The sequence below is a fragment of the Hemicordylus capensis genome, chromosome 2 (genome assembly GCF_027244095.1).
Source record: "Hemicordylus capensis ecotype Gifberg chromosome 2, rHemCap1.1.pri, whole genome shotgun sequence".
Lineage (NCBI taxonomy): Eukaryota > Metazoa > Chordata > Lepidosauria > Squamata > Cordylidae > Hemicordylus > Hemicordylus capensis.
Window position 1 is genome coordinate 62,867,562 of NC_069658.1, and position 22,140 is coordinate 62,889,701.

Below are 22,140 nucleotides of genomic sequence, written 5' to 3' on the forward strand. Positions count from 1 at the left end.
AAATCGATTGAAGAGTAAATCACTTTCATCTTTTATACTTGGGAGGAGAATGCAATAATTAGGGGGCATGGTGAGTTAAATGTTCTTTTCACCCTTAGGAAGAACACCCAGGTGTGCAAAGGAAGCATTGAGATGAAAATAATTAGTGTTTCCTAATTGGAAATATTCGGGGGGGGGGGAATCACCAAAATTTAAATTACATTTTTTAGCATTAGTATAAGAAATCAAATTGCTGACATGATGCTTCATAGCATTTGTAAGATTCAAATGTGCTACATATAAGCACATAAAACATATAAATATAGATCTTTAAACTTCAAATAATATATCTGAAATATTTGATTTCACTTAAAAATCACATTAAATAATAAGATACTAATAAATACATAATATTTTAAATATGGTAAGGGCCAATAGTGAAATTCCACTGTTCAGCTGAACATTATGGGATTAAAGCGGTTTGAAACAACTGTAAGTGAGCCTCTACCAGCTTTGAAATTATTTTAGCTTAATTGACATTTCAGTAACTTGGTACTGTCATCTTACCCCACTAGTATAATCTTAAAAGTAGCAAGCTTTGAAATCTTTTTCAAAAATGTCAACTCCCTCTACAAACACATCTGAAGTTCTAGGATATTATAACCATGTGGCCTTTAAGAGTTGGTCTCATTCTTTGTTTGAAATACAGCCGCATGTTTGCAAACAGATGATATTATTTTCCTCACAGTACTAACATTTTATTTCTGATACTGTGATAGACATCACATAAAATATTAGTAAAATTTAAAAAATTCTGTAAAACAATATGGGCATTATCTAGCCAAATATTAGACCTGGATAAATCCCATTGCAACAGTTCTGTGGTTCCACTGCATTCCGTGGTAGTGAATCAAATACATTGCATTACATGATTGCCAGTGTAAAAGACTATTTGTCACAATTATGTTCTTATTTCTAGGAAAACTAATCTTGACTTTTTTCTCATGAAAGCTTACAAACTACAAATTGAATAAAGACAGCTACAGAAACTTGCAACACAATGTGTGTGTGTGTGTATGGTTTCCCAGACACAATTTCTTATCAATAGTATTGTGCCCATGAATTTTATATGCCCATTTATCATGGGCATATCCTAAGAGAGGAGAGCTGGTCTTGTGGTAGCAAGCATGATGTTCCCTTAGCTAAGCAGGGTCTGCCCTGTTTGTATATGAATGGGAGACTTGATGTGTGAACACTAAGATATTCTCCTCAGGGGATGGAGCCACTCTGGCAAGAGCAGAAGGTTTCAAGTTCAAGAAGCTCTCTGGCTTCTCCATGATAGGTCTGAGAAAGATTCCTGCCTGCAGCCCTGGAGAAGCCACTGCCAGTCTTTGTAGACAATACTGAACTAGATAGACCAATGGCCTGACTCAGTATATGGCAGCTTCCTATGTTCCTATAATAGAAGAGAATCCAGAATCTAGTTATGAATTTGCTTGGCAATATAACATAAGAACATAAGAACAGCCCTGCTGGATCAGGTCCATGGCTGATCTAGTCCAGCATCCTGTTTCGCACAGTGGCCCACCAGATGTCGCTGGAAGCCACAGGCAGGAGTTGAGGGCATGCCCTCTCTCCTGCTGTTACTCCCCTGCAACTGGTACTCAGAGGCATCCTGCCTTGGAGGCTGGAGGTGGCCCACAGCCCTCCAACTAGCAGCCGTTGATAGACCTCTCCTGCATGAAGTTATCCAAACCTTTCTTAAAGCCCTTAAATAAAAATATAAAAATATATTAAAACCCTATATAAAAAGGAAGCGATATAGAACATAAAAACCCAGCAATTTACATGAAGGGGAAAAAAACCCTAAGTGTTGTGGCCACTCTGACTCCAACATTAAACCCAGAGTTACCAATCCAGAATTATGTGGAATCCAGGCCTGCGTCTGATTCCATTTTAATAAGGAATCAATTCATGTCTGAACTCAGATGAACTGACCAGTACATGACACCTAGGTCTCATGATTTGCCTCTGGGACAGATGGTAATTGCTTTGTGAAGGTAGGGGCAATCCAGCATTGTTTCTCAATGTTTGTGAAATTGGAGAACAATGGCCAGGATTGCTTTCCTATCTCACACATATCCAAATGCTATCAGTATGGAGCTTAAACCAATCATGGGTGATTGCTCTGCTAATCCAGTGAATTGTCTTGAATTGCCAAGGGATAATCCTGTCTTTCTCCTCAGAGAAGAAATTTGCTATGTAGAAGTAGAAGCACTGTTTACCCCTTATTGCTGTCTTTAGAATTCCACCCTAGGTAAATGCACACAAAAGAAAATGATGTAACTGATTTCTCACACCCATAGACTTGAATTTCCTTCCTAATACCTTTTTAATACTCTTGGGGGAGAAGCACCAGAAAATCTGGGGACAAAAGAAGATGCCTATTTACAAGCTCAAGAGATGCAGATTTGCTTTGGGAATGTCAATAGAACAATACTCTGCCCAAACAGGAGATGGGACCCAGATCCTGTTTACCCTGGACTGACCTAATATCCAGAACCAAGATCAATAATTAGAAGATAGGATCTCGAGGGTAACACCAAATTGTCACCTTTTGTGATCCAGGAAGGATGATGATATTTTGAATAAACTCTGTGGAGATCAAATGATGGAAAAACTATAAGAAGGGGTCTCTGGACATGGCAAATCAGCAATCTTTGCCTAACAAGCAATATTTGCTCATGTGCGTATCCCAAGTGCCTGCTGTCTAGCTGCACAGCTAGCAGAGGCTTGAAACATTCAGACAAGAGACTGCTCATTGATTCTTGCTGCGGGGCGAAGAATCAAGGGCTGACTCTGTCTGTGAAATCCAGCACCAGCCTTTTCCATCTGAAGCCTGCATCACTCCCAAGCCCCAGCAATGAACAAGTCCTTTGAAGCCTTCTTCAAGAACCTGGTGAGATGCCTATTCAACACACAGCCCAACCTGCTCACCCTTCCCCTCCTCCCTAGTAATCACTGCCATTACTTTCTTAAGCCCTCCCTCCTTTCCTTCTCTCTCAGTTTATCTCTAAATGTTCTTTTAGGATTTGTTAGACAGCTGTAATTATTAATTGCACACACATGCGATAGCCAGACACATTGCACTGCACCTTGACTCTCAAACATGTTTAATTTGGATGACCAGTTTGAATCTTATCCTGATGAGCAACTTTCTATAATAAAGCCCACTGTATTATTTGGGTGTGTTTTGGGTCTTCTTTCTACCTTCGTGCCCAGATTGTACATGGTCACTGTATAAAGAACTGGTCACTTTGTGAAACTGGTGAAATAAGCCTAATTTCATATGCTAGCTCCGGAGCATATCTAGTATACAAATTAGGCTTGATTCACAACATAAGGGGGCCAAAAAAAATCGCAAAACTGTCCCCATGTTAGTCAATGGGCTGGAAGGCTCAGACAGTTCACAGACAAGCTGGTGGATGGAACTCTGGAAAGGGGAGGAGAAGCATTTTAACAAAAACAGTGGGAAATTTATCAGCTTGAAGAACACTCCCTCAAGACAGTCACAAGCCCTTCTGCTTCTGAGGGGAAAATGTGTGTAAATTTTTCATTTTCTGACCGGTCATTTCATAGCTCTATTTCTGAGTGGAATTAGCTTTGAAAAGGGGCTAGGACTGAGCACAAGCCTCCCCCTCCCCCCGCAAAATAAAGCATCCAGAAAACAAGTACAGTTCTGTACAACAGAAACTCTTATTGTTTTCTCAGCAGCTTTGTCTTTCTTTCTTTAACAGCTTTGTGTTTCTGAGCAGGAAGGGCTTTCAGATGGAGTTGGGACTGAGCACCAGTCCCATCCCCCTTAAAAAAAAATTAAGGAAACAATGTAGATGGACCCAAGTTAGCATATGCACTCCTGTCTTTGTTGCTAACTTGTTTTTTCACCATGCTCAGCCACAGGTTCAGGTAATATGTGCAAACCAGGGATATACTGCAACATTTTGTTGCAGGTCTATTTACATGTTTGGCTAATATTTAAAATGTCAGAATACAAAAGGAATTAGAATGGGCTGCAAAGTTAATATAATGGTTTAACAAAGAGGCTAATACAAGATATAAATTGGGGAACAAAGATCTCTTACAAGCTCTTCCATGTAGAAAGTAAAGTTCTTTAGATTGTAAACATTTTCACCAATTCAAAGAACTATGAAATAAGCACAAAACCTACACAAGCTGATGCATTCAAAAAGACAGAGTCCCAGGAGCAAAATTATATAAACTGTTTAAGGTGGTTTCATCCCCCCAAAAGGCATCATTGAAACATATATCCTGAAAGTGTCTAGTTGCTAATTTAGATTAATCATAAATATAAAATATTTTAATGGTTCCATTCTACTTCATGGAAAGGCATTCCCACTCATGCACTACAGCCTGAACGATTTTCACCAATTCCTTCCTCCTGCTGCAGTCCCCTGCACAATGTTCCCTCTAAGGCGTGCGTGCACATGCTCACAAGTTTTTTGATGTCTGCTCAGTAAATTTAAGATCCCGCTCAGGTTGAATTAGGAAAGTCCCATTCTGAATGCATGTGCGCACACACTGCCTTGTTACTGCTGGCCATAACAAAACTCATTCCGCACAAAGATGAAAAAAATTAGAGAGAACACTGCCCCAGTGCCCCATTTTGCACTGTTTGTGGGGGGAGGGTAATAGTGGGAGGGAAAGCTCCATTGAGCAAGTGGAACACCACTCATATGTCTCTAGATCTAAACATACATTATCTTTATAAATGTTTCTGGTTTTAGAGGAAAATTCATTTGAAGTAGCAAGTTTGGACCTGATCCAGTTCAACATTTATGTGAACAGCTGCCTAGCAAGGAGACAGCTGACTCAGAGAGAGGTTTGGTGGCAAAAGACTCCTGAGAGCACTACAACACATGTGGGAGAGCATGAGAAGGATGCAAAGGACAACTGGATTGCGCTCTTTGTATTTTATTAATATTTATGATTGATATAGTGTCATTGATATACATGGCACCTCATAGAGTAATGAAAACAACTGTAATTACAACTGACAAAAAGGAAGGCAATAGGGGAGGAACTTTTGTATATGACTGCTGACTTGGAACCTGACCCCTGCCAGGTCAGATGTGTGCATGTTTCTCATACTCAACTCTTTATTATAACCTTGGTACTCAAACCATGCCCGTTTAGAAACATACGCCTGCTCCTCATGCATCCCAAAACCTGGTGCGTAGAGCACTGCCCTAGCCATAGCAATGACACATGAAATTACTTACATACTTGAGACAGCTGGAGCATTTAGATGGCAAACTAGCCTTTCTATTCAACTTCAATAATTACCAACATAAGCAATATTGGTAATTATTAATAATTTCCTTTAAAAAAAATTTCAAACATGTATTCATCTTCTATAACCTGACAGCTTCCCTTTACAAGAATTCATGCTCATTGTAAAAAGTTATATTATAAAAATGACCTTATCAAAATTTATAATCATCAAGCAGTTATTGCAGTTCAGAACAGTTATCGGTGAAAGTCATTATTTATGTATATGAACATTAAAGTTTTATTATTTTGTATTTATCAATAACCTTCTTTTATTTTCAAGACAGTAGAGGCCCATCCATTACAGTGTGCAAGATTCTTGCACAGCTTTCTTTACTGACTTTTATTTTTCTTATACCATAGGAACATTTACAAGTGTTCCTATCAAAATTAAATTTCCTTGAGGGTATAGTTACCATCTCCCGCTTCTCCACCCATGTAAACCACTTTGAAAACTTTTGTTGTCAAGAGGTATATAAATGTTTGTTGTTGTAGTAGTACAGTTAGTAAATAAAATGCTACTTTATTTTTTTAACCTCCAAAGTAGAATTCAAATTACATGTTCTAAATTGAATTAACTTGGTTAAAAGGGCTGATCTGGATATTCCCAGAAGACATTAAGATCTTGCATGCATCTAAAATATAAGAAACACACTGAAACGATTGTCACTTTGCTAACAAAAGCTGAAGAGTGTTTTTCTTAATTTACACTCTTAGAAACTGTAGCCTGAGTTAAAATGAAGTTACTGATAGGTAAAATGGTAAAGGTTTCACATTTCTTTGATGAATTAATAGGAAACTAATTCCTTTGCCACTATTTAGCAAAGGTATCAAATCGCAACAACAGATGGACTCTCAGAAATCCTTATTTTAACTGGCATTTATTGTAAAAGGATGTTTTCCCCTTTAGCATTATTCCCAAAGCAACAGCCATACTAAATCATACCAGTTCCATAACACAGTAATGAAACCAAAGCTGAGAGTAGCTTTCTCCAGTTCTAAACCACCTCTGATTTTTTAAAAAAATTTTTTTGATCTGACCACCTGATTGTCCTGAATCTGAAACTACTCTTGAAATTGCTACTATAGAAGATTTTTTTTCCTTTCAGTGTTTAAGAAATCTAAAGCTTGAACATAGAACCTGCTGAGCAAAGCACTCATTTGCACTGCTTTGGATCCTGGATTCTGTCTTATCAGTTGCTTATTCCTTCATCACTTCCTTCTAGACCAGGGATTCTCAACACTGGGTCTCCAGAAGTTATTGGACTTCAACTCCCATCATCCCCAACCAAAGGCCACTGGGACTGGGGATAATGGGAGCTGAAATATACAACATCTGGGGACCCAATGTTGAGAATCCCTGATCTAGACACCTCCCTACTTTAAAAAATATCCTTGCTGTTGAGGTTTTTTAAAGACTTCTGTTTGCTCTCTGTTATATCAAAGCTCACACCAGACTGACTATGTACATGGTTACAAATCTGTCTAGCTACACAAGATGCTAATAGGGCCAGATCACCCATGTCTGATTAAACTTTTACAGATACTGTTGCATTTTCCAAAATAATATCCTTTATATACTGAAATCCTGAACTTGAAAGCTACAGGGAGAGGTGTCAGATCCACCATAGTCCCACACATACTGAAGATACTAGACACATAAGTTAGCAGTGATCACCAATATTTATTCTCCATACAGAATTTTATAGCATCTTTCTTGCCTGTTATTTCATTCATTAGCTCTGAGTGTGTCCACTGGGATTTCTTCTCTCCTAGTGTCTCAAATGTAAACATTTAGTTGCTGGTAACAAAATCCCATACTGGCAAACATCTACAAACATCTACTTTCATAAAGCTTCTGCATTGTATTAGTAATGCACATCATCAGCTATATAGGATTAACTCTATGAAACCTTATTATTTACAATACATAACTCTATGAAACATAGACCCACCCATACTTTAAGACCTTCTTTGGTCCCCTTACTATTTGAGATAATCTTTTCAGTTACACCAAGGCTCTGAAACTCCCTCCTAGGATATCTTAATTCTGTACCTCCCCATCTGGCTTTACAACATCTGAAAAAAGTTATTTTATTTCAGAATAAGCTTTGGGGGCTCTCTTTAAAAGAATCACTTTCTTTACCTACACAGCTCAAGTTTTCTTCAGTTTCCTTGTGAGTGTTCTCTCTCTTACTGCTGCTGAATTTAATTAATAGCTAGTTGATTATTTTGTATTTTACATTATATTATTTTATTAATTTAATTTAATTTAATTTTAATTTACATACCGCCTGACTCCAAACGCTCTAGGTTCAAAGGCTCTGCAGTTTGAATCGAACCAGCTTGCACACCCCTAGTTTGGAGAGATCATATACTTATATTTATGCCCTTTTCTAGGTCTGCGTCAATACCTGTATGAGAAATTATCAGCAGAGAAAAGAAAGAATAAGGCAAATCAGAAAATTAAAGAATAGTAAATAAAATGTCACTAACCCCAAACATGGGCTACTCCTCTCTGTTTCTTTGAGCTCTTGCTTGCCTTAACACCATGTAAAGCATTTTCCTTGAACTGAAGCTCACAAAGCGTTTCAAGAAGAATGGTCATTTCTTCTGTGATAGTATCCAAGTAAGTTTCATTAATGAATTTCATGGTTGAATGAGAGTCAATAATTCCACTAAGAATATACATATCTTCTTTTATCAATGTACACAAAATAGGAAGTGAACTTTCATAACCGTGAACCATCTTTTCAAAGTTCGTTTCACCGCTGCTTTCTAGAACGCATTTCTGAAGAAGATCACTAACCAATTTATTCTGCATGTTTTGATACTTGGCTAGAACTTCTGGCTCAGGATAAAGAAAAAACAGCTGTTGAAGACACTGAGTTTTAAACTGCAATTGCTGTTGTAAAGTGCCATGTTTTGTTTCATGGTGACTCTGCAGCTGATTTACTAAGAAGCGGCGAAGATGTAGTCTTACATCATCCCAAATACACTGAACATCCATCGCTGAATTGTCTTCAATGCCATGAAGTGAAGTACTTGATGTAAACTCAAAAGATGTCCCGCTTGGAGTACAAGGAAATAAGACTCCACACTGACTAGAGAGATCCAGGAGAAAGTGAAGAATCATATCTTCTTGATTTTGCTCATTCTTAAGTAAGTTTTGCTAGGAAAGAATAAGTAATATAAATACATTAGTACATTTTTGAACAACCCTGATGAAAGAAAATGGCTCTTCTTAAAATAATCCAAATTAATGCTAATGACTACCTACATAGTGAAACTTTTCTATTTGTTAATTTTATCTCTCCATTCCTGTCAGCCAGTAAAAAGAACAAGCAATAAAGAATGAAAAAAGGTTCTTTATGTCACACATTCCATATACTTCCTGTTTTGTTTTGTTTTTTAGGGACTTCTTGCACAACTACTACTAAAACAAAATAATGATTTGGAAGTTTTAAGTCTAACATAACAAAATAATACTGTAATAGTTATCTATATCCACTTATAAACACATAAGACCTTATAGCAGTGGTTCTCAACCTGGGTTCCTCCAGATGTTGCTGAAATACAACTCCTACAATTTATTATGACTAGGGATGGTGGGAGTTGTAGTTCAGCAACATCTGGAGGAACCCAGGATGGGAACCACTGCCCTATAGGATCACAGTCGACTGAATATTCTATAACCTCAGAATACAAACAGCAGTGGGAGGGAGAAATTGCACAAAAATATAACCATACACTAAAAAAAACCAGGTTACTCACCTGTAACGTGATCTGGTAGTGATCCGCTGACATCTTTAAGAATGGGGTACTGCACCTGTGCAGGATCCTCATGGTGGAATGCTGCAGCTGCTCAAGGTGTCCAAGCCCTGCCCCCATGCCTACATTAAGCTATTTAAAGGTGGGCTGGGCACCATGTTCTTTTGTTCTTGGACAACCGCTGTGAGGATGATCATCCTTTACTGGTGAGTTCACTACTGGAATCCAATTGCATGTCCACTCTTTACGCTCATAGCGAAAAAACACTACTGCAGAGGGGTGGTTCAGGATGGTCTTATAGATGTCAATGGGTCACTATCAGATCCTAAGTTACAGGTGAGCGACCTGTTTCTCTGGATCGTGATCCATTGAGATCCATAAAAATGGCTGTTTAGCTAGCTCGCTTTGGAGGTGGGTGGTGTAGTAGCTATTGTAACACATGCTATAAAACACTTCTCCTGAAGTTTGCCTCTGCCGCAGAGCGTAAATCTATGGAGTAATGCTTGATGAATGGTAACTCTGAGGACCATGTTGCCACTTTGCCAGTGTCCATAAAAGTCATACTGGATAAGTGTGCAGCAGACGAGGCATAGGCACAAATGGAGTGGGCCTCAGGTGGATCAACGTTCTGTGCATTATAAGCCAGCAAAATGAGTTCCACCAGCCAGAAGGATATTCTTTGTCTTGAGATGAAGGAGCCTTTCGTAGAGCCCTTATAGGCGTTTGGTGGTTCTGAAGCCTTTTGTACAGTCTAGGTAATAAAAGGAGAGGCCATCGGACATCCAGTGAGTGCATTGCACACTCTAAAGGTGTTGAAGGGTCCCTGAAGAATGTAGGAAGGATGATATTTAGATTAAGGTAGAAGTCTGACTCCACCTTGGGCAGGAAGCCTGGATCCATTTGCATCAGCACCTTGTCAGGATAAATTCTAGAGTATGGCAAGTCCATCCGTAAAGTGGTCAATTTACTAATGGGTATGGCCATAGTTATGGCAATAAGGAAGGCTGTTTTTAAAGTCAATAATTTAATGGAGGCAGAATTTAGTGGCCTTTACGGTCTTTGGGTTAAGGCTGAAAGAACTAATGGTATGCTCCATTGATCCACTTGAGTTCGAACAGCTGGGTACAAGTACATGAAGCCTTTTAGGAAAGCTCTGCTATCAGGGTGCGAGAATAGAGTCTTGCCATCATAGCCTGGATGTTTAGATGAGAGTGCTGCTGGATGGACCTTTAGTGAAACATTAGCGAAACCCTGAGATTTCAAGGTAGTTAAACAGAGGAGAACATCTTTGACAGTAGCCTGTTGATGTGAACTGATTGGGATTTTCAGACATACCTGGTGCGATTTTCTTCCAGGCCTGGTTTTTAGGGCCTGGTAGGCCTTGCTTTCGACTTGTGAACTTGGTTTCAACTTTTAGGGCAGTGTTGTGTAACCAGCCTGTTTTTCAGCCTATTTTGTAATCTGTTCTTGCACGCTGTTCTGGTCACTCCGACTCAAGACTTTATTGTAATGAAATGTAGATGTGGTTGTGGAACAGCACAGTGGCCAAATAAGTTAAATAAGGATTGGCTTGCCAAAAAGGATTACAGGGACCTTTGCTCACTCTCCAAATTTCTGAGAAAAACAGTTTGCGTGTTCAGTATGTTTTGCAGTGTGCTAATGCACTGAGGGTCGAAGCACAAACACCAGCGTCACCAGGAACAGGAGCACGGTCAAGCTTACCGGACAGAGGAGTGCAACATGCGTAAGCAGAAAAGGGGATTTTATTGTTAATATTATTCCGCTATTCTTGGAATTTCCCCTTTACATGGAGAATCAGGGCAGTGTGCCATGATTGCCAGATTCTGCCAGCGGGATCTGCTTTTCTGTTTTTGCCTAGTCCCCACAAATTTGTTTAGGTGGTGAAGATCCATGATTGGACTGATCCCACCATCCCTCTTTAGTATCTGAAAATAATGGAAGTAAAATCCCTCCCCGGTCTGTGACGGCACCATTTGCTAACAGCTCCTTCACCTCTTCCTCTAACGATGGGGTTGACTAGGTGAATTGCATTCTTGAAAACTTTGGTGTTATCTTGAACTCGATGGCGTACCCCATGAAAATTATTTTCTGGACTTAGCAATCCGATGCTATGTGGTGCTATGCAGGGGCATGGTGTGCCAGCTTGATGGAGTTGGATGCTAGCATTAATGGTGGGGTTGCAACCCAGGTGGAGTTGGTTGCACACCATGATGTTGTACACTCCGATGATGGAGGGAATTGGGTTGAGAGATGTAGTAGTGATGGTGGGCTGACACAAACCTCAAATATGCTTCTGAAGCTCTGCTTGCTTAGTACAGGTGAAACTCGGAAAATTAGAATATTGTGCAAAAGTCCATTAATTTCAGTAATGCAAATTAAAAGGTGAAACTGATATATGAGACAGACGCATTACATGCAAAGCGAGATAAGTCAAGCCTTAATTTGTTATAATTGTGATGATCATGGCGTACAGCTCATGAAAACCCCAAATCCACAATCCCAGAAAATTAGAATATTACATGGAACCAAGAAGACAAGGATTGTAGAATAGAACAATATCGGACCTCTGAAAAGTATAAGCATGCATATGTATTCACTACTTGGTTTGGGCCCCTTTTGCAGCAAGTACTGCCTCAATGAGGCGTGGCATGGATGCTATCAGCCTGTGGCACTGATGAGGTGTTATGGAAGACCAGGATGCTTCATCAGCGGCCTTCAGCTCTTCTGCATTGTTTGGTCTCATATCTCTCATCCTTCTCTTGGCAATGCCCCATAGATTCTCTATGGGGTCAGGTCAGGCGAGTTTGCTGGCCAATCAAGCACAGTACACTGTATACTTTTCAGAGGTCCGATATTGTTCTATTCTACAATCCTCGTCTTCTTGGTTCCATGTAATATTCTAATTTTCTGGGATTGTGGATTTGGGGTTTTCATGAGCTGTACGCCATGATCATCACAATTATAACAAATTAAGGCTTGACTTATCTTACTTTGCATGTAATGTGTCTGTCTCATATATCAGTTTCACCTTTTAATTTGCATTACTGAAATTAATGGACTTTTGCACGATATTCTAATTTTCCGAGTTTCACCTGTACATTGCCCTTGGTTGTTCTTGTTTTGATAGAGACGCTTATTGTAGGAATGATATTGTTTCTTGAAGTTCCGTCTCTCTTGATGTTTAAACGATGGTCTCTGTCTAGAGTAAGATCTGTATTTAGCAGTATATGTGGATGAAGAAGTAGAGACGGTAAAGGTCTTTGCCGTAAATTTTGATTTATTTAACTTTTCCATCGTGGAGTCTGTTTCCTCACTGAAGAGGCCTTTGCCATCAAATGGCAAACCTTAGATCTTTCCCTTCATATCACTTTGGAGAGAGGTAGAACGAAGCAAGGCAGGTCATTGTAGTGACACAGTGGCAATCATAGATCGAGACTCAGATTCAGCCAGATGTTTTGCCATACTGAGTTGTTGGCAAGGAAGTGCTACCGATTTATTTAAGGTCTGTTGGAATCTTTTCTTGAATTCTTTTGGTGACAAAGTGTCCAAGTCGTGTTGGGAGTTCTTCCCACAGGTCATGATGATATTTGGCCATTCAGGCTGAGTAGCTGACTATTTTGACAGATAGGCAGGATGTGGAGTAAGTTTTTCTGCCTAAAGGTCCAACATTCTACCTTTTTTATCACCAGGTGTAGTATGACATCTTTCCGTCTTCCTAGAAGTTGCACAATCTATTACAAGCGAATTAGGAGCCAGGTGCTTCAAAAGGTATGTATTGTCCTGTTCCTGAATATGATACAAACTCTCCAGTCTTTTAGAAGTAGGTATAGATGTATGTATTATCTCCCATGAGCACTGTGCCACCCTGGAGATAACTGGAAGAACTGGTAAGGCTACTGGTTGTGAGGACTGAGATTTCACCATGAAATTATAAACAGGGTCACCAATGGTCACCAATTGAGACTTTACGCCAAGACCCAACGCATCAGCTATTTCCTTTATTTGCAGATGGTAAGCTTTAATTTCTTCAGTAGAAGAGACATGAGTGGTGGAAGGAACATCAACTGGTGGGTCTGCTAGAGAATCTGGGTCCTCAAGATCTGATTCAAAATCCGAAGAGCCATGGTGGTCAGATGGAGACCATGTAGGTGACACAGGGGTGAATGTCAGTCTCATTCGATGTGGTAGTAGGAACAGGACGTAGTGGTTGAGTCTGAGTCTCCACAGTAGATCTCTTTTGTTTAGGTGTGGTGGACACCAATGAGTACATTAATGAACATGTCTAAGTAGCCATAAACTTGATCGACAAAATTGGCCTACTCAGAAGAGTAGAGGCATAACAGCTAGTCAAGGTATGAACAGGTTGAATATGAGCAAGGGTCGAAGTTAATGGATAATAAGACTTAGATTGTGTTGTCTTCCATGGTCTGTTGTCTTGGAAGTCATAGGGGAATCCTGGGGAGGAGACTCACATGGCAGCAGAAGCTAGGGCTGAACCAGCAGCAGACCGGTGAGAAAAACCACATGAATGCCAAGACGATGTACTCGCCAAGTGTGGAGCAGATAATGCATAGCACACTGATGGTTGAGGAGCAGTAGACTGATTCATAGCAAGGGCAGGCCTGCTGGGCACTTCTGAGCCATTAAGTAGGCTGTCTGCACTTTGCAGAGGAAAACATTTAAAAGTCCTCGTGGACCGAGTGCTGGAATTGGAGTCCAAAATGGACAGTAGAGGACAGGCCATAGTGAGATCTAATCCAGTAATTCTATCCTCACTCTATCCTTGACATCAAAGGTTGGTGCCAGCAGCTGGTATAAAGTGGTTACATGCTTCAGTGGCAAAAACACTGGTGCATTTAAGGTGGATGCTGGAGCGTGGCTGGCATCGGGAAGTGTCAAAATCAGAGTCTTCAGCATCAAGGTCACATCACGACGTTGATCTGTTGATGGAACAGAAGACTGGGCTGGAGTAGGTGCTGGTGATAGTGATCTTGTCCTTGATGTCGAAACCCTCAGTATTGACGGCTGTTCAATGTTGAGCAGAGATCTCAACTTAGGGGTCTTTGAGTGTTCAACGTCAATGTCTTGTAAACCAGACAGTGAGGAGGTCTGAGCCCCCATCAGATCAATAGTCTTAGCCTTCTTTAATTTCGAAGTCGAAGAGGAATCCTCCGTTGATGACCATTTTCCTTTGGACTTCAAATGTCCAGCAGAAGCACTCCCATGAGAAGTACCGGGAGACTTAGAGCTCTTGAAGGTTGTCGATGTCAAGGATTGTTTAGACAGACCAGCCTTCAGTGATGTTGAGCCCAATCTCAATGTCAATGGAGGCGGCCCTCCCCGTGTCAAAGGGTTCAATACGTCATCATAAATCATGGCACGCAGCCAAAGTGCCCAATTTTTCCACGTCTGCTTTGAAAAAGACAGGCAAATCTTACACAGAGATACATTATGCCCTCCGCCTAGGCAAATAAGGTACAAATCATGAGTCAAGGTCTTTCTCCCCCATCAGCCATAATCCTTAGCTGTCATCTAATTCCACTCCAAAGTCAGTAGCACCGACGTATAGTCAAGCAAATCCAAGGTCAATAACCAAAAAAATACAGTCCTCTTTAAAAAACAACAACAACAACAACATGAACTCAAGAACTTAACCAATGAGGAGCGACAGCACAAGGTATGTTCGCAGAAGCAGTTGGAAAATAACTGAAGAACATGGCTCTCAGCTCAACTTTAAATAGCACGCTGTAGGCATGGATGTGGGGCTCACTTGCCTCGAGGAGCTGTGGCATTCCACCACGAGGTTCCTGCACAGGTGCAGTACCCCATTCTTATGGATCTCAACAGATCATGATCCAGATCACACAAGTTACCAAAATTAAGATAGCTATCTGAAGTGCTGCAATATGAAGTATGGCCAGTCATGAGTACTCTAAAGCTTTCTAGAACTAAGTCAAGATCCTTAAAAGAAAAAGGAACACTGACTGATTTCCAGATTAATGTTGTATATGCACAATGGAGGAGGGGTGATTTTTGCCAATCTCCCCTTCCCTCTGAAGCCCACCATATTTCCTGAAAATGTATCACTGAAGGTCCCACAACCCTCAGCACAGTATGGTGCAGAGGGAATAGGAGATAGGCAAAAGTGACTCCATACAAGTGTTCCCTCTAACAGGGATTCCCAGATGTTGTTGACTACAACTCCCAGAACCCCCAAGCAAAAGCCATTGCAACTGGGGATTCTGGGAGTTGTAGTCAACAACATTTGGGAATCCCTGTTAGAGGGAACACTGCTCCATACCCTTACATACACAAACTTTTTGACACGCATTAGTCTGGATGCCAGGCACCAGCAGTTGCAGTTAAGCAGTTGCTTAACACCAATGGAAAGAAACCTATGGAAGAACTTCAGCCGCCTATTGCTATTAAAGAACTCTGTTTCATTCTGCACATTTCATTCCTACATTCAGTTATATGTGTCATACATCTTAAGAATTTTCCTCCAACTCTTTCAAAGACGGATATACCCCTGCTACCGGTATCTTGGCAAAGAGACACTTTTTAATGTGGTGATTCTCTTTATTTAGCAAGGGGAGAATAACTGGCCCTATCCACCCCCAGCACAGTAACCCTCAAGTGACTGTTGCTGGTGTCTATCTTACGTATTTATTTATTTATTCATTCAATTTCTATACCGCCCTTCCAAAAATGGCTCAGGGCGGTTTACAGAGAGAAATAATAAATAAATACATGAGATGTATCCCTGTCCCCAAAGGGCTCACAATCTAAAAAGATAAATACCAGCAACAGATGTATGACACATATAACTTTGGGGACAAGGCTCCATCTTAATTTTTGGTTATATCTCTGTGTAAACCGCCCTGAGCCATTTTTGGAAGGGCGGTATAGAAATCGAATAAATAAATAAATAAAATATAAAATAATATAAAGCAATATATGTATGCACTATACTAGAATAATATAGCATTATATTCTGCTGGGATGTACACAGGTATATATATACAAATCATTTTGAAATATGCTGTGCAATTCACAAAGCATCTCTTAATCTTCAGGCCAAATGAACCATTATGAGAAATATGGTGCTTAAATTTTCTATGATACTGTCATATATGCCATGTTATTAAAAATAGAACAGAAGTCTAATAGCTGTTAAACCAACCAATGGGCTTCACTCTTATGGAAGATAAATCCAAAATATGTTCCTGAAGGAAGTTCCTGGTGCTGCTTTTGAAGCTTAAACAGGAACATTTTCCATTAGAAAAGCTTGCCTAAACCTAAGTCTTTTCAAATAGAAAATAGATCCCTAAAATGGTCACCAGGGGGCTTGCACACACCATCTTGGAGTTGGTACTCCTAAAAGAAGAGTCCCTGCGGTTGGCTTTGATGCTTTGAAAGCTCAGTTTCACATTTCAAAGTCTTTTTGAACACTGCCTATGTTAAGACAGGCTTTTGTATTTGAAAGTCAAGGTTTCAAAAAGCTTCAAACCGTGCTGGAGGTGCTTCTCAGAAGAAGTATATCCAAAATGGTGGACACAGGCTCCTTTAGAGTAGATTGTATGTTTCTCATGAGTGTATTATACTAGAGGCAATTGTTAATACAGAAACACAACCAGCAGCTTGACCTGGACACACACATATATAAAGCATATTTTTTACAAATGTTTTCATAAGCTAAGAACAGAATTTAACTTGTATGAGATTATGAAAAAGGTTCACTTTGTACATTCTTAGGATTTTCAAGCTATGGTATACAATATATAATACTGTTCTTAACTAATACACTAAAATATAACCTTGCTGGATCATAGATCAGAATGTACAGTATTCATTTTTAACAGAAATTTTATCAGAATCTAGAACTTTGATCTTGTTGTGACTTTTTACTTTTACAAATAACTGATTTCACAATGATTAAACAAAATGCTTGCAAATCATGTTAATTATTAAATAATTTAAGTAATAACTTTTGATATTTGTGTGAGCATACCACATACATTATATAATGTGTCTAAAGAAATACACAACTTTGGAAGATATGGAACCATGGAAGAAAACATTTTTTCAGTGAGGGCCTCTGCAGATCTGAGTCAAACAGAGGCGGCTCAGAACCAAAGATCTAAGGTTTATTAACAAATCAAAAATTAGAGAGTCACAACCCATCAAATCAGGTTAGCTACAAGAGTAGCAAAACAAGACAAGTTTTTGGAAATATGGTTTCCATTTATTGAATATGTCAGTTTGTTACCCTCCATCCACTCAAATCAAATTTTGTAATGATGTTCTTTCTTGAATTTTGTTTTCAATTGTCTCCTATCAAGCTGTACCTGCATGCTCAGCAACTGACAATCTCTTCTTAACACTGGTCTTGTGTATAACCTCAAATGGCTCTTAATTTCTGGCTTATATTCGAGTTTTTATTGTTCGTTCTTTTCCATTGCTGCACAGTTTTTATATATGTGCTGTATTTGTTGAAAATAAGATAAAAATTTAAAAAATATATTACTAAGACACTGGATCAGAATGGCAATCACCCAAGTGTTCTTAAAGAATTCAAATGTGAAACTGTTGATCTTCTAACAAAAATATACAACTCGTCGCTAAAATTACCATCCATACCAGAGAATTGAAAAATAACCAGTTCTCCAGAGGAGAGTTGGTTTTGTGATAGAAAGCATGACTTGTCCCCTCAGCTAAGCAGGGTCCACCCTGGTTGCATATGAATGGGAGACTACATGATCCCCATCGCACATTAAGGTCATCTGAGGAGGTCCGTCTCCAGTTACCTCCAGTTCATTTGGTGGCGACTCAGAGGCGGGCCTTCTCTGAAGCTGCTCCTGGGCTGCGGAATGCACTCCCGGCAGAAATCCACAATCTGAATTCTTTATTGACCTTCAGGAGAGCCCTTAAACCCTATCTGTTTGGCCTGGCCTTCCAGTGTTTTTAATTAGTTTTAATACTATAACATGGTGTTCAGGGTGTTTCAATTGTTCTGGTTGTTTAATTGTTTTTTATGATGTTTTAATTGTTAATTGATGTTTTATATTTATATTTCTGTTTTAACTGTTAGGGTTAATTGATGTTTTATATTGTTTATATTTCTGTTTTAAATGTTATTGGTTTTAATGGTTTTGCTTTCATTGTAAACCACCCTGAACCACTTTGGAAGGGCAGTATAAAAATCAAATAAATAAATAATAGAAGTGTGAGCAATGTAAAATATTCCCCTCAGGGGATGGAGCCACTCTGGGAAGAGCAGAAGGTTTCAAGTTCCCTCCCTGGCTTCTTCAAGATAGAGCTGAGAGAGATTCCTGCCTGCAACCTTGGAGAAGCCGCTGCCAGTGTGTAAAGACAATACTGAGATAAATAGATCAATGGTCTGACTCAATATATGGCAGCTTTCTATGTTGCTAACCAACATAATGCCAGTTAAAAGGGTATTCAGTGTGTGGGTAGCAGGGCATGGTAGAATCAAGGACAGTCCAAATAAGTTTGCTTACTGATGGTTCTGGGTAAATGGATGGAAAAAATGATTGAAGATAAAATTATTAAACATATAGAAAGACAAGTCTTGCTAAGGAAGGATCAATATGACCTCTGCAAAGAGAAATTCTGCCCCATATCTTTTGGAATTATTTGAAAGTTTCAATAAGTACATGGGTCGGGTGAACTGACACACGATATACTTGTACTTCCAAAATGATTTTGACAAAGTTCCTCATCAAAGGTGTGGGACTAAGATTACCAGAGTAAGATGAGCAGTCAAAGTAAGCTGAGCAGGTAATAAGATGATTCCTCTTATGCAACTGATTAAACCAGTAACTGATTTAAGAACAGGAAGCAAAAGGTTCGAGTAACCTGACACTTCTTGTAAAAAAAGGAAGCAAGCAGTGGGGGCTCCAAAGGCTCACTAGTGGAACTGGTGAAATTTAAATTGTTAAATAATTTGATCAGGAGTTAGGAGTGAGCAATGAAGAGCAAATATTGTGGATGATACCAACAATATTTAAGATAGTGAAAACCCAGGCTGACTGTAAAGAGCTCGAAAAGGATCTCCCAAAACTGTGTGTATAGGCTACAAAATAGAAAACAAAGCTCAACGGAAGTGTAAAGTGATGCACATTGTAGCAAACACTTCTAACTTCATATACGCACATGTAAGGTCTGAACTGACAATTAAGCAAGGATTATAGTGGATAGTTTAATAATAAAAAACAATAACTAAAGAGTGTGCAGCATCTTCGAACAATGAAAATTTCAGTTAGAGATGTACAGGAAGGAAGTTCAAAACAAAGCTATCAATAACACAATGTCTTTATACAAATCCATGGTGTCAACATATTTGATGCACTATGTATAGTTCTGGCTACTGCATCTCAAAAATGATATTGCAGAACTTTAAAAACTACAGAAAAAGGCAACCAAAATTATCAATGAACTTGAGCATTTCCCTACAAGGAAAACATAAAGAGCATTCTCACGAGCATTACTGTGGGGAGCATTACTGATGGCGGGGAGCGGGAGGGTTTAACCTACCATCCCCCCAGACGATCCAGTAGTCCTCTGTGAGGTGCATGACTTGCATGGCCACACAATTTGTGGTGCTCTGAGCCATGTGGATCTCTGGAGGCCAGGAAAAATGAAACCTGGAAAATGAACCCCTAAATGTACCATGTGAAGAACATGGTGCATTGAGGGATTTCCTCTCAAGCTGGGTGCTCTAGGCACTCAGCTCTGTGTCTGCTCGGGCTGCATCCATGCAGCCCGAGCATACACACGACTCTATACCTGGGTAAAAGATATAGAGTTTTCTTTCATTCCTTACACAAACAGTCCCCCTTTGCAGAAATAGCCCTGTGAGTCTTATGGCAGCTCCAGCCTCCATGGAGCCTGGAAGCATCAGCTGCCCTTTTTCCCATGGCCTTAGGTCCATGGGCACTGGTTTGGGTAGCAGGGAGGTTCCAGCACCTCTTTCCCTGCTCCCTGTGCATTTATCATTCCACCTTCTTAGAAGTTCCTTTTGGACTTGGAAAGGGACTCTCCATCCTTGGGTTCTCCAGGCCTCCAGCAACCATCCTGCTCATCATTGATCAATTCATCAGGATCAATTTTAGGCAGTGGCAACAAATCTTACGAGAGACCCAGCCCCTCGACCTCTCACAAGAATGCCACACCTCTGGGATCGACCATCCTGGCAGCTTACCTTCTCTGGCTAGTGAGAGTGCCACAGCATCAGTAATTGTCTTTCCTGGCTACTCCTTCCTTCTGCCTATGCCAGTGATCTTCACTATTTATCATGCAGGGGCAACTTTTGGCCAAAAAAACCCCTTCAATGTGAAAGCCATTTTTCACCGTGGTGGCCTTGACACAGTACTGTGCTTTCCTGCACTCCACACTTGCCTTCAGAGATCATGCAGTGCTCAAGAGGGTTCTGTTTCCCTTAAAGGAGTCCCACCAGCACTGGGCAAAGCACAGCTCTGCATGGTAGAAAGGTTGTCTCCTCATGGTGCCAGGGGAAATGTGAAGAATATTCAGCTATGGCTGAAGCTTCGCACAAGCCTTAAAAACAATTGGTCAAGAAGCTACACTTAGGGTTAATGGTTGCCACCACTGGCTCCCAGGCCTTACTGAAGAAAACTAGCCTATGCCGAGGCACTAACACAAACATACCTGGCCACTTCAGGGTTTGGAAGTGATGGCTGTCTCAAACATTTTTCCTTCTGTGGGAAAAGTTCTTTTGATAAAACCCAAGTGTTTGGAACTTTTTAGCTTAGAAGAAAAAAAGATGAGTGGGATGAGACATGATAGAGGTTTATAAAATTATGCATGGTGTGGATAGAAAGATTCGCCCCCTGTCATAATACTATAACTTGGACTTTCCAGATTTAATTGATTGGCAGTAGATTCAGGACCAAAAAAAAGTATTTTTCACACAGTGCATAATTCATTCATATAATTCACTACCACAAGATATAAGGATGGACAGTAGCTTAAAAGTCATTTAAATGGATTGTGGATAGGTCTTTCAATGGCTATTAGTTGTGATGGTTAGATGGAATCACCAGATCCAGAGGCAGTATACTACTCCATACCTGTTGCAGGAAAGCAAAATAGGAGAAGGCTGTTTTCAAGTCATGTTTATGGACTTCCTTGAAGTTGGACACTGAGAGAAGTTGAATCCTGGACTAGATGGACCTTTGGTTGGATCTAGAAGGGCTCCTGTTATATTCATAACTAGTTCTATTCTCCGAGGATGACTTTAGGTTACCTTGTTCTAAAACTGCAGCCCTTCATGCTACATAGCAAACCAGTTTTGAAACTTAAGAGGGCTTTCAAAATCAAATTCTAATATAACATACAGGTTTTCTACCATGTCAAAAATTCCTTTTGGGATGCCTATTCTCATTCTTTGGATCCTGTCCTGGAGTTCAGTTACTGTAAAACAACCAACAAATATGCTTCTCTACATTCTTCGAAGATGAGGTAAAAGGTCGTTGTGGGCAGACTGTCTCCCACTTCGGCAAACAAGGTTTGCATGGAAACGGTCAGCCTTAATTCTCAGGTCATTATCCACAGTCTTAGCCAGTAGTCGTTCCCAGCTGGTTTTCTTGTACAAACTTTTTGGAAAGGAAAGCAAAATACATTTTAAAAAATGGATTTGACTTTCAGTCTCTGTGAACAAACTGGGAACAGTTACTGCCAAGGAAGACTGTAGACTGAAGTATTATGTGAATCCCTTTTGCACGTGGTTATTCTAATTCTGTAATGCTAATAAGCATCCTGGGCATGATTTTCATTTGGATCTCAGCATGTTGGAAAATAGTTAAATACATCCTCCTTATGGTTCAGATCCTGATCGCCCCCCACTCCACAGCGGATACTTAAGAGGAGAAGGAAACAGGGCCACAGTACACGTATAACATAATGTGTAGTTTGGTCATAAATCAAACTATATTTTGAGGATTAAAGCAGAAACGTGTACACTTTGGTCTGCTCTCT

At 39.9% G+C, this 22,140-nt stretch overlaps 1 protein-coding gene across 7 annotated transcripts in view; it reads right to left on the reverse strand.

The window, feature by feature from the left end:
• KIAA0825 (KIAA0825 ortholog) overlaps positions 1 to 22,140 on the reverse strand; it is a 431,089-nt gene that overhangs the window by 331,095 nt on the left and 77,854 nt on the right. For 6 of the 7 annotated variants that reach the window (XM_053293916.1, XM_053293918.1, XM_053293915.1 and 3 more), the window contains exon 4: positions 7,825 to 8,500. In XM_053293916.1, coding sequence (XP_053149891.1) covers positions 7,825 to 8,500 — 676 coding nt within the window. Of the gene's footprint in view, positions 1 to 7,824; positions 8,501 to 17,468; positions 17,604 to 22,140 lie in introns of all 7 variants that reach the window. The other variant, XM_053293919.1, reaches the window with a different exon arrangement.